The sequence below is a fragment of the Astyanax mexicanus genome, chromosome 15 (assembly GCF_023375975.1).
Source record: "Astyanax mexicanus isolate ESR-SI-001 chromosome 15, AstMex3_surface, whole genome shotgun sequence".
NCBI lineage: Eukaryota > Metazoa > Chordata > Actinopteri > Characiformes > Acestrorhamphidae > Astyanax > Astyanax mexicanus.
In genome coordinates, this window is record NC_064422.1 from 7810211 (window position 1) to 7824159 (window position 13949).

General features: G+C 38.9%; 1 protein-coding gene across 1 annotated transcript; it reads right to left on the reverse strand.

Moving 5' to 3' along the window:
* Positions 1–6111: 6111 nt before the first annotated feature.
* LOC103031328 (5'(3')-deoxyribonucleotidase, mitochondrial) lies at positions 6112–13336 on the reverse strand. Its single transcript, XM_022669328.2, has 6 exons — positions 13143–13336; positions 9570–9897; positions 9338–9438; positions 9011–9071; positions 8029–8143; positions 6112–7922 (listed from the first exon to the last, which is right to left on the reverse strand). Exons 2-6 carry the CDS (start codon positions 9852–9854, stop codon positions 7783–7785), a joined length of 702 nt encoding a protein of 233 aa, XP_022525049.2. The 5' UTR covers positions 9855–9897; positions 13143–13336; the 3' UTR covers positions 6112–7782.
* Between the last annotated feature and the right edge of the window lie 613 nt (positions 13337–13949).

The window sequence follows — 13949 nt, forward strand, 5'->3', positions numbered from 1 at the left end:
TATATTTACAAGCACTGTTGCTATTGAAACCATAGACTGTGTATAGCTGGACAGAGCATCGTCTCTCAAAAGTTAAGTCACCACAGGTCGGGCGCCCCCTGCTGTTCGGTTGCAGAAAGCTGTGCATCCCCACCCATCCCCATAGGTTTTAATGGCAAAACAGACAACTTTCAAACACGTTTTTTTCCAATATACTGCAATTCTACCTCCATTATTTAAATGCAACAGCTATTGTAACCTCTGCTTATATTGTCAAATTTTTATATCCCCACAGAATTCGTTTTTAAAACGTAATTCAGCTCTATTCAAAAAAGGTGTGGTTATTGTAAAAGGGCGGGTTATGGGCGGGGCCAATAACAGACTGTCAGCTCCGCTCTGCTCCACTCTGCAGCCTGTGACCTCAAGGCAGCCCTCAGGGGAGGGGTTATTTAAATGAGTAGGCTGTCTCTCCACAGTCTTTCTCCCTCCTCTAGTCTCTACTGTGCAGACTCGGGTATCAGGATCTCAAACATGGCAGAAGATTTTGGCATCATTTTCATTATATGAATGGGAACGGCGACACGACGTCCATCTTTTCTACAGTCTCTGATTGAAACAATGGGAAAATAGACTGTTGGTGGGGTGTAAGATAGTAATGAGTGTTTCAAAGCACCTTGTGCAGGGTGCAAGATAGGGTCCCCTGCATGTAATCTGAATATGTAAATAGGGTGTGTGTGGGGGGGGGTTTAAAATGTTTTTGAATTTATATTCCCCCACATATAATAAGGCCAATGAACCTTAGTTTGAAAAAAAAATATTTTTTGTATAGTTTATATTAAGCTAAAAACTGGAAGCGGGTCCCACCGACCTTCAGACCTTATCAGAGTTAATAAGTTGCTTTGATCTTATACACACACACAAACACACACAACCACACACAAAAAAACACATTCCCAGACATGATGAGTCACACACTCTGGGCTCTGATGTCATCACAGCTGTCAATCAGTGTGTGACAAAACAGCGTGCGTCTGTTTCGGCTCAGAGCTCTGAGCCCTGAGCTGAACAGCATCTTTACACGGTTTATTTTTTAATGCTGTGACATCACATCTGCATCGCTTACCTCGTTTCGCCTCACACAGCCTCTCACAAGAGCAGCACCAGTGAAATGACTGAAAAAAAACGAATGCAGCATGAAGTCAGTCTGGCTGTGCGTTCTTGTGACAGTCAGTGAATGACTTTACATAAAAATAATAGAAAACACTTTATTTAAAGAGTACCTACATAGAAGCTTCATAACACATTCATAAGAACTGAATAATGCATTTTTACTTTTTTATTTATGAACAGCTTATTCCATTACTCGCAGCATAACGAAGAATGACATAAAGAGTTGAAGTATGAAAAAAATTGTATTGTATATATTGTATCGATTGATATACCCTGCATGACTGCCGAATATTATATGTAATATTTCAGGCATATTGTTAATAAAAGGGAAAAACATTTACTCAAGGCAGGAAATTACATTTCCAATACATAATATACTATATCTACTGAATTCTGCTTAATTATGGTTTTTGAATGGAAAATGTGTCATCACTTTAGTTTGAGGGTCTAGAACTTATGGCATCTTAATAGCATAGTCATTAATAATATCCAAAATATTGTTTAACAAATGTGTTATTCAATGCTTATAAAGGTGTTATAAAGCCTCTACAGAACCAGTCAAAATTTGGACACACCATAATTTCAGTGTTTTTTTCATTATTTAAAAATGTTTCTGCATTGTAGATTAATACTATGAAAATTAACATTTACACAAATTATTTAGTAAAAAAAAAATTAAAACTAGAATATGTTTTATATTTTAGATTCTTTAAAGTAGCACCTCTTGCTTATATGACAGTATTACACATCTCTGCTGGATTTTCTTGTCAGCTTTATGAGGTAGAGTTACCTGGAATTCAGGCTTTCAGTTAACAGCTGTGCTGAACTTATCAAGAGTTATTTACTTGAATTTCTTGTCTCTTAATGTGTTTGAGAGCATCAGTTGTAAAGTAGTGAAGAGGTAGAGTTACAGGTATACAGTGAATAGCTCTATTTGAGTAATGATCTAATCAATATTATGGTAAGAACTACTCAACTAAGTAAAGAAAAAAATCCCCCAAAAATTCAAGAACTTTAAAAGTATCCTCTACGCAGTCACAAAGACCATCACAAATGTTATGATGAAACTGGCTCTCATCAGGACCACCCCAGGAAAGGAAGAGCAAGAGTTCCCTCTGTTGTACAGAATAAGTTCATCAGAGTAACCAGCCTCAGAAACCACAAGTTAACAGCTCCCAGATAAGAGCACCTTAATGCTAATAGTATTTAGGTTTGTTTAACACTTTTATGTTACAACATGATTCCTTATGTGTTCCTTCATTGGTTAAATCACTTCAGTATTAATTCACAATGTAGGAAAAAAAGAATAAATAAAAACATTAAATGAGGTGTGTCCAAACTTTTGACAGGTACTAAACAGGTTTGACTGGGGCTAAACTGTTTTACAGTTGAATGGGTGAGGCTAAAGTGCTGTAATGCTGAATAGGCATGGCACAATCTCTTATTATTTAGTAAAAACGTGAACAAACCAAGTTTTCTGTGATGTGGACCTTTAATATTCATGTGGAAAATAAACTCTCCCTTTTTACATTACATTTATTTTACATGCTCCAGAACCCGCTGGTCGGTCCAAACTCCCACTCTTTTCACATTCATTTTATTCATTTATGTTGTTTAGTGTAAATAAATGAGCAGCACCCTCTACAGGAAACAAACTATACATCGACAACACACGGACCAGGGGAGCACAAACTTTTGCATATGATAGGAATTGTGTACAACTATTTTACTAGATTACATGCACAGGGTTTTAAGGGCGTACCTTAAACAACAGCACTTCAGGTTTGCAAAAAGTGCATTTTAACAATTTCATTTTTTTTAACATCACAAGAAATCACAAACATATCTGAGGTAAGAACATAAAACAGTAAATAAAATGAAGAAAATAAAAAATAAACAATAGATAAAAGGAAATATAACGATGATTGAAAGAAATAAAAACTATAAAAAGTTCTAGATTCCATATTCTTTTGTTAAACCGTCGCTGAGGTGGTCTGACCCGTCCTTTATAATGTCATGAATCCAATTCAGGTTTAGGTTTAGGTTCAGCTCAGTGATATAGCCGATTTAAAGGCACGGTGAACGTTATACAACCTGATTGAGAGCACTGAGGATGAAGTGGTAGTTTGTGTGTGTGTGTCTGAATCTCCCAAATGGCTCTCAGTGTTCCATGGGGCCAAAAATGAAGGTGAACACTGGGGGACAGTAGCAGCACTGCTATCAGTAATCTGAGGTCAATAACCCAGCAGACATCACAGCATCACAGCCAGGATCCTGGTTCTACTGACAAACAAATTGTAGACTACATGGGCAGAGCTAAACTGCTGTAGGCTAAACTTCAGAAAGTTTAGAAAGTAAACTTTTGTGTTGTAGTCAGCAAGTAAAAAGTCACACTTTAGAGGGGAAAAAAAGGTAACAGGGGCACCGAGTGGTCCAGCAGAATAAAGAGCAGCCACTCTGGAGATTGCTGGTTCGAATCCCAGTCATGCAGCTTGCCATCAGCTGCTGGACCCCCGAAAGGGCACAACTGGCCTTGCTCCCTCTGGGTGGGTACAGTATTTGGTGCTCTTTCCCCTCATCACTCCTAGGGTGATGTTGATCAGCACAAGGCATCTGTGAGCTGATGTATCAGAACCGAATTGCTGCTCTTTCCTCCGAGCGCGTTGTGATGCTACTCGGCAATGCTGTATCAGCAGCAATTCGATATCAAGACAGGACAGTGAGAGCAGACACTTCTAACAGCAGCAGCGGTCTCGTAGTTATTACGAGATGCTTCCTTGTTTTGACTTAAGTGGAAAAAGAAATCGTAACCTGTGTAAAGGGTCCACTTCAAAACAGTACGGTGTGGTACCTAATAACCTTAGCAACCAAACTTATATCCAGTCTATGGAAAAACACAGATGGACCTGAAATGACTGCCTAGGTTACGTGTGACACAGACCCGGAAGTGCAAGCCCTTTTGGAGCCCATTGAGATTGCATTACGAGGACAAAAAAAATTCTTTACAGGGGCGGGTAACATGGTAATCAATGAGAAATAAATGTATTTGAATGTTGTCTTCTTTTTTACTTTGTTTAAGTAAAATACATATCTGAAATACTTATAGAAAATTAAATGAATGAACAGTATACAGCATACAGCCAACACAGAGTAAGCAGCTCAGAAAAAAATATGCTTGCTCTTACAGCCTACAACACAGACATACAAAAGGTAAGCCAGTGAGAATGAACTGGGTGTTTTTTTTTAATCATCAGGAATCATCCAAAAAGAGGTAATTCTGTACAGAAAGCAACTCAGCACTGATTGGTCTGTAATATTTAGAGGCAGGACTGACCGACTAGAACAGTAACAGCTATTATAACACTGGTTGAATGTGCTGGAAACATTTTCCTCCTTTTGTCCTTTGGTGGGGCGTCGCCCAATCGCCCTAATGAAGAAGCTGCCACTGTTTCAGTTCTGAAAAGACTGTGTGCTAATGCTGCCCCCCTGTGGTCACTTTTAACTGCAACATCACCTTAACCCTGGTTAAAGAATATTATAGTGAACCAGTTTCTGTTTAGCGTGTAAGAATCTCAGTCCTAACTAAATAAAAAATACTAATACTAATAAACCTAAAATAAATAAACTAAAAAAACTAATAACAGTGTGCGTGTTCAGCTGCTCGCTTCCCTGAGTGTGGCTAAAATCATGCTGCTCTCAGACTGCTCTCCACTGGGTGAAGTGGTGTTAGTGTGAGTGTGTGAGTGTGTGTGGAGAGTGCAGATATAGTATAGTCTTGTGGTTTGTGCGTTAGACGTGAGGAGAGGAAGAGCTGGCGTACAGCTCTGTGTTCCCTTTATTACATACAGTACATGCAGGACAATACAGGAGAACTCCAGCACTGTCCAGCCTGATCTCTTCATTTACTGCTGTGTCTGTAGAACCCAGTATATCAGCACACTCACTTTTATCTGTTTCTCTGATCTTATACACCCTGACTGGACACTCACAGTTACAGTGGAAGTCAATGGGTGGATTCTGAATTTAGTAATATGTGTGTGAAATTCTAATAAAATATTTAAGCATGGAAAAGCTGAATTTAAGTTATTATGCCTAAATTTTAAGTTAAAATAATTTGATTTTTTTTTTGTTATATCACTTGCTAATCACTTACTAATACTTCTGGCAGCACTGTGTTAGTTTGATTTCTAATATAAGTTGGTTAAATGGGTTTAGAGTGAGTGTGGTTCAGGAAAACATGTGAATGTTCAGCAGTGATTGACTGTGCTCTACAGATATGCAGAACTAAGATCAGGATGGAGATCACTGCAGTGTTCCCATAATACCATCTTTTACAGCAGCTAAAGTTCTAGATATTAATCAGGTAGACAATGTAGCTACATGGCTATTGTGAATATCAAAATGGTCTGTTCCCTTCTGTTCTTAAAATATTAACCAGGTAAGTGAGAAAAATAAATTCCACAGTTTGTATCTCAAACATTAACCCAGTTAGTATCAAGAACCTGTTGGGAATTTCAGTCTCATTTAGGTAGTTTAACTTGGAATTAAGTAATGGACCATTTTGATAACCAAAATAAAATTAGAATCTCAAGCTTTAAATGTCTTTGGAGTACCTCTTACTGCACTTAATACACTATATGTCCAAAGTATTAGGACCCAAGCTCATTTAGTGTAACTTCCTAAACCAATAATTGAAGTAACTGCCTCTTCTCTTCAGGGAAGGCTTTTGGAGCATTGCTGTGAGGATTTGATTGCATTTAGCAACAAGAGTGTTTATCAGGTCAGCATGTTGGATGATCACCATCCCACTACAACTCATCCACAACTCTCCAGCTCATCCCATACTACTGGATGTACTGGATGGAGCTCCATTATTCCAGAGAACACTGTTCTTCCACTGCTCCACAGCTCAATGCTGGAGGTTTATACACTTTTAGCCCATGCCTGGCTTTTTTAAGCATGGTCTATCTGCTTCAGAGAGTCCCATTCTATTGGCAATACTTTTATACAGGGATTCGATACACAGCTTTTTGGCAGTAACACTAATTTTAAGGAAATCAATTATTTATTGGAATACTAACTAAAGCTAACTAAAAATTAAGTGTGTTTTTGCTAACAATTAGGAAATTTTCTGTAATTTTACACAAAATGATTATTGTTATGTGGATTAATCACTGCTATGGATTACTTCTGAACATTACTTTACATTTGTTTTTTTTAATGTAACAGTGCTTTTCTTTTTTGAGGGATAACAACTGTGAAAGATAAAAGTTAGAGGCCAACTCAAACTTTTAAGTTTTGTAGAAAACCACTACCATTTGCCAACTACAAATCTTTACTTCAGAAAATTCAGTTTTCCTATGTACAAAAACTACAAATTGTTAGTTTCACCAACTAAAAAAATAACTTTTTGTTTTAGTTTAGGCATAATTTAAGTTCGATGAAATGTGTATTGTTAGTTCTTAGTTAAGAGTTATAAGTTAGGATCAACAACAACAAAAACAGTTGTTAATCACACATTATTCATTAATCAAATTTATATAGGGAGTGCAACACTATTTTTCATTCATTTAATTTAGCAACTGGAAAGTGGGAATTTACAACTGTTACATATCTACCTTATTATCAGTCCTGCAAATGTGACTAGCTGGACCCAGTCAGCATATAGTCACACAAAACACAGCAACTTGCTCTTAGAGCCTTTAACACTGAGGCCCGGCAGTTAATTATTATATAATACATATTTAAATCCCTGTAGAAGGCAGCAGCAGCCTGTGGAGAATGACTACACACTGATGGTGAGGTTGGGGGACATGTCCAATATGCAAATAGCATGACCAACATCAGGTGTAGTCTCTGCATAATTGCTCAGTAAACCCTGTTCAACTAAAGAGTCAAACTGAGCATGTGCAGAGTAATTGGCTTGGCCTTATTTGTATTATCTGCCAACATAGATCATTTAGGTAGACCACCTTTTATCAAGAAATTTAATAATGTTAGTTGAGGCAAATTAGTTTGCTACAGTTTATGGTGGTATTCATTTTTTTTTGTTCAGCTGGCTTAAAATCATTCTAAGGAGAACAATATTTGTTTTTTACAAATATTTTGTATCTTATGGAAATTTACATGTTTTTAACTATTTATTGCAGTTTTTTACAGTGAAAGCTGTGTATGTGCATTTGCACATCTGTGTCAGCAGCAATGGGTGTAACTTAAAGTAGCTGAAAGCACACACTTATTACGTAGTGAAGTCCACAAACACTTGGACATATAGTGTATCTACATACTGTAACTTTAGTGACTGTAAAAGAGAACAGTAGCAGTGTTTCTTTAAAATGCAGTAAAATGAAAGTGTGAGGCAGTTTCTGCTCTGATGTAAACCATGAACACGACAGATGTGAAAACTTCTGGACTATAATAACTCTATTAATGTTCTCACACAGAACCGAGTCATGCTCGTGTCATCATGATTACACCCTTTATCTGTAGACGGACCACCATGCAGACCATCAACAGCATCTGCGGAGGTCCTCGCTCGCTGTTCTCCCAGTGTTCTCTGCCCACCCACAGAGCGAACCCAGACGGCAGGGTGCGGCAGAGTGTGAATGGTCCGTGGACGTGAAGTGGACGGGGTCAGCGGCGCAGGTCCTCCAGGACGCCCCTCCAGTCGTCGTCCCAGGACAGCAGGTGTCTCTTTGAGGGGCAGGGGGGCAGGTGTTTGTTGTGGCAGGCAGTGAAGAGGATATGCTCCCAGGCCGGGTTCGGTTCCACGCCTGCAGGACGAGACAGGAAGAACTCATTAGCTGAGAACAGGCTGACCTGTTCTGTTACACAGAAGCAGGAAAACTGTTCCGCAGAGGACGATGGAACATTAATCACCGAGGATGTCTGGCTTGTCATCGATGAGGACGTCTCCGGTCACTACGGTCTTATCTCTGGTCAAAATGATCTGCTCCAGGAATTCAGAACCCAGGTGCTTCTCTACCCACGCATACTGAGTACACACACACACACACATATACAGATCAAGTAAGACAACATTGTAATAACAACTCTAATAATTTACCAAGACCAAAACAATGTGTTCACTTTAATTTATGTATGACTATATATGTGAATCAGCTCTACTCAGATAGCTCACTCAAAAAAAAACTAAAAAACACTTTCTTTGAATGGGTGGAGCTAAACTGCTGTAGCTTGAATAGGTGGAGCTAAACTGCTGTATTTTGAATGGGTGGAGCTAAACTGCTATTTTTTGAATGGGTGGAGCTAAACTGCTGCAGTTTGAATAAGTGAAGTTAACTGCTGTAGATTGAATGGGTGGGGCTATCCTGCTTTAGTTTGAATGGGTGGAGCTAAACTGCTGTAGTTTAAAAAAGGTAGAGCTAAACTGCAGTAGTCTGAATGGGTGGGACTAAACCGCTGTAGGCTGAATGGGGATGTAGCTAAACTGATGCAGTCTGAATGGGTTGGTTTAAACTGCTGCAGTTTGATTGGGTGTAACTAAACTGTTTAAGTTTGAATGGTGGGCTAAACTGCTAAAGTCTAAATAGGTGTGGCTAAACTGCTGTGCGCTGAATGGATGCAGCCATGGATGCAGGATGAATGGGCGGGGCTAAACTGCTGTTGGAGAAATGGATGGGGCTATATTGCTGAAGGGACTGGCTAAACTGATGTAGGTGGCTGAATGGGTCTAAGCTGCTACAATTGTAGATTGCAGAAAAATTCTATATTAACACACTTCAAAATGAGATGTTAAAAAAGCACATGTGTATATAAAGTTAGAGTGTCCACATAGTTGTGTCTGTGTAGTTGGTAGTGTAAAACATGTGTGACTTTTTAAACAGAAAGTCTGTCTTACCTTCTCATATGGACAGTACTTGTAATGTTTAATGGGACTGGTGCAAATGAAGACATCTGTACTGGGAGAAACAAAACAGCAGCCATTACAGATTCCCTCTAGATCACTCATTCACTAATAATTTATGATTAGAATAGCACTACTTAAAAATACATTAATGATAACAATAAAACTGCTGTAATATATGTGTGAACAAACATACGAATAAACACAACAGATGAGATCGCCATTGTCGAATATTTCTGAGGTACGTTTATCATTACAGGTATAGATGTGACACTGCTTTAAATTTCTTAAATGATAGAGTAGACGTTACTCTGTTCTTACTTCTCCATCCTGGACATCTCTTTTACAGCTTCTAAACCTCCTGGAAGAGGCTCCAGCTCTATGAAGAAGTTTTTGGACTCCCAGATGCTGATGGCTTTTGCCTGTGAACGACACAACACAAAGCTTGAGGCCTTATACAGGTAGCTGATATCAGATGGCAAAACAGTTTAGCTGGCTGAGCAGTATGTGATATGTTTAAGTGTGAGATAAGAGTGATAATCAGAGCACTCACACAGAGGTCACTCCTCAGCTCCCCATATTGAGTGGACACCCAGAATCCTCTTCGGTCCTCCAGGGTGATGTAGGGATCTTGTGGGTACCTTTTCCTGAACTTCTTCAGGAACCCTCCCTCAAAATCCGCCAAGACCCCGTCCATGTCCACCAGCACCCGCAGCCTCTTACTGGTGCTCACATTCCTCACAGTCCTCACACTGTTCATACTCTGCCTCTGAGAGTAAACAGAGTAAGCAGAGGCAGTGTCTCTCCCGAACCGGCGAAACATCTGTGTCAGCAGCATCGCTCTGCCCCACAGTCCTCTCCCAACGGACACGGATTCGTACCTGAGCCATTACATAAAAACAGCAACATTCCGGTTCAAATCAATCCAGACCATAATAACATTAGTAATATCAACAGCACCAATGATAATAAATCAATAATAACAACTCCCATTAAGAAATGGTTGGGTACAATCAAAGCATCAGATCTCCTAAAGAATAAATGCAAACATTGTTCCAGGTCAAAGATAAAAAAGGACCATCCAGACTGTTATCAGCAACAAATCCAAAAGCCAGAGTCTGTAACAAGACAATGTGAAACCACATGCTTCACACATTATAAAGACATTACTCTGGAAGTAGAGAGTACGGGTACTGAACTGGCTAGTCTGCAGTCCTGACCAGCCCCCAGTACACCAATGATAATAAAACAATAATAACAACCCCCATTAAGAAAAAGTTGCAACAGTATAGAACAGTGTTTTACTTTTATTTTGACGTTTATTTTATTGCAGACCCCTCAGATGGCACTGCATCAAGAACCTTCATTTAACAAAATCAAAGCATCAGATCTTTTTAAGAATAATGGAAACATGTTCTAGGTCAAAGATGAAAAGGACCATCCAGACTGTTATCAGCAACAAGTCCAAAAGTCAGGCTCTGTAATGATATGGGTTTGTGTCAGTACACTTCTGTGATGCATAATGCATTAATGCAGAATAGCACATTGAGGTCTTAAAGCAACATATGCTGACTTCAAGATCTTTTTAGGAATACCCATGCATTTTTCAACAAGACAATGTGAAACTACACGTTTCACACAATATAAAGGCATTACTGCAGAAATAGAGGGTGGCCTGTCTGCAGTCCTGACCTGTCCCCACAATAGAATGTGTGGAGAATTTTGCAACAAACAACTCTGTCTGTTGCACGCTTTAAGACATGTCTGCAGGAAGAATAAAACAAAATAACATCTGAAACACGTTAGTGCTTGGTATCCTTAAAGCCAGCCAATCTCTTGTTGTGTTGTGTTGTGATCAAAATTACAAAGTGGTAAATGCTTTTCTGTCCCAACTTTTTTAGTATGTGTTGAAGACCTAAAATGTAGGAATAGATGTATATATATAAATGAAATAAAGTATATATAAGGTGTATACTGTCTGCAAATTAAATAAAAAGTAAATATTTTTATAAAATGCATTTTTATTTATTTGCATTTTCTTTACCGCTTCTATACTGGAGTTATAATAACGGAGTAATGGAGAATACGTTTTTTTTTGTTTGTTTTTTTTGTTTCCAGTCTGTTACATTCAGTGAACAAATGAAAAGAAATTGTGTCTGATATATAAAACAGTGCCGTATGTGTCTTATATAAAATGTTATGACTATTAATAACTTGATTTGTGTCTGTGAAATACAGTACAACACTTCAGTTCTGTTTCACACAATAGTGAACTGGTTTTACTTGTTTTACAGGATATTTTAGCACCAACAGAAACGTGATTTATAGAATTCCTGGTAATTGGGAGGGACCAGTTTATCCTGGAATATTTAGACTGTGGGACAGTGAGTTCAGAAAGACTACAGAGGATTATTCAGCAGAACCGTACAGAATCCTCACACAGTGCCGTCAGTTTAACTGACCCAACTGCCTCATTTTACATTACAATTACAGACCTGTATTACATATCTCTGAACAGTTAACACCCCTCACCCCCCACCACATATACATGTATCCACCCACCCATCCCCCCCAGATTCAAGCCGCTAAATGTACTCAGCAGGCCCACTGTAAATTAGGAAAATAGGTGTTTCTTACATTTACTCTGACTTTTATTTGAATGCAGGCAGTATGAAGATATTTAATGTTTTACTTGCTCAACTTTCTGTTTCATTAATTAGTATACATCAATTCCTGCATTTCAGGCCTCCAACACATTCCAATAAATTCCAAAAAAAGACAGAAAAGCATTTACCCCTTCTTAATGGTGTAATTTATTTTCCATAACACTTAAAATACATTTGAGGACTAAGAATAATTTCCACACATTTCCTCCTTTTGGGGACAGGATAGGTCAGGACTGCAGGCAGGCCAGTCTAGTACCCGTACCCTCTTCTTCCACGGCCATGCCTTTGTAATGAGTGCATCATGTGGTTTTACATTGTCTTGTTGAAAAAAAAAAAAAAAAAAAACCTTGGAACCTTGTCATTAATGCTGCAATCACAGAAATATACTACTACAACCCCCTTACCATGACAGACTCTGACCTGCTGCTGATAACAGATTTGCTGATACAGGCATGTAAATTCCTCTCAAAGTCCAATATACAGCTCTGAAAAAATTAAGAGACCAGAGGGATAAATTTTAAGTAAAATGAACATTGTTGTTTTATTCTAGAAACTATTTAAACATGTCTCCCAATTTCCAAAAAAAAATATTGTCATTGACAGCTTTTTTTTAGAAAAATGGCTGAAATAACAAAAAAGATGCAGAGCTTTCAGACCACAAACAATGCAAAAGAAAACAAGTTCATATTCATAAAGTTTTAAAAGTTCAGAAATCAATATTTGGTGGAATAACCCTGGTCTTTAATTACAGTTTCCATGCATCTTGGCATGTTCTCCTCCACCAGTCTTGCACACTGCTTTTGTATAACTTTATACCACTCCTGGTGCAAAAATTAAGCAGTTCAACTTAGTTTGATGGCCTGTGATCATCCATGTTCCTCTTGATTATAATCTCGAGGTTTTCAGTTTGAAACTCATCAATTTTATGTGGTTTCTTATTTTTTTAGAGCTGTATATTGTATATTTCTGATGACCATTTGTTTGACCACAAGGAGAGATGATACCATTTAAAACAGTACAGACGGAAACACGATATTAACGCTGATATTCAGAGCCGGACGTGACGACACAGCGACTGTGAAAAAGGTCTATTAAACTTTAGTTTATAAAGCTAGCTTTAGCTAGTTAGCCTTCTGTTTATTGAGCTGAAATGCTAGCTAACTGCTGTCTATACCATGACAAGGTCAGGGGGCGTATTTTCCCCTTTTATTAAAGAAAAAAGAGACGGTTATAACCACAGTATTATGATTAGCTAACTAGCTAGCTAGCTAGGTTAACTAGGTTATTTAGTGTGTAAAGCATTAAGGCATCAAGGCAGCATTTCCTGCGTTTCAGATACACCCAAACGTGCCATGACTGGCTGACTGTAGGTTAGTTAGTATCTGGGCTCTGATTCTGGACTGAAAAGACTGAGCTTTAGTGTATTAGCTTTATATAGCTTTGAATAGAGAAGCACTCACCCCGGTTCTTTCTCCCGGAGCTGCCGCTGCCCCGCCGCCCCGCTGACCCGTCGTCCTCGCGCTGCTCTGCGTCTCCGTCAGTTAGTCAGCTGGCGCCTGCAGGCAGCCCCTCTGTAGCAGCTCCGCTGTAGTGTTGTGCTGTGTGCACGAGCGCGCCCTTTATTTGTTTTTAAAGAACTAGCTACAACATTTGGTCCCCCACCCCATCTCTTCACCCCGACCCCCCCATCTTCCTCTAAAAGCCCGTATGTGCAAGCATGTGTGCTCCACTGCTGCAGCTCGAGCACTACTCTTCTAACACGTGCAAATGAGCAGGACAAATGAAGCATTCACACACGCTTTCACACCTTTACGCACATACTCACACCTGCACACACCTTTACGCACATACTCACACTTGCACACATTTTTACGCACATACTAAACACTTGCACACACCTTTACGCACATGCACATGCAGACCCTCACACCTGTGAACGCCTGTCCAGCTGTGCACTCGGTCTGGACGCCCTCCGGCTCACTTCTACACACACAAATGGTGTGAAAACAATCACATTCATTACTCTGTAGGTAGAGGTATAGATACTAGGGTTAATACTACTGTACAATTTTAAGTATCAACTCAAGCTAAAATTCGGAAATTGAATCAACGTTAATTTGATGTTTTTTGAGTGGTTGTGCTCTTCTACGCACAATTAACATTAATAATAGTTATTATTTACAATTTGTCTGCTTTGTTTACACACATTTTCCAAAAGCATACCTCATTCTCTCAGTACTCTACACACAAATCAAGCAAACACATAC

Excerpts from the sequence above, each read along its gene's own strand:
- LOC103031328 (XM_022669328.2), bottom strand. The coding sequence starts at position 9,854 with ATGCTGCTGACACAGATGTTTCGCCGGTTCGGGAGAGACACTGCCTCT. Across the intron at positions 9,072-9,337 it reads GAGATGTCCAGGATGGAGAA|TACAGATGTCTTCATTTGCA; the intron begins GTAAGAACAGAG and ends TGTTTCTCCCAG. Across the intron at positions 7,923-8,028 it reads TGACAAGCCAGACATCCTCG|GCGTGGAACCGAACCCGGCC; the intron begins GTGATTAATGTT and ends CTCGTCCTGCAG.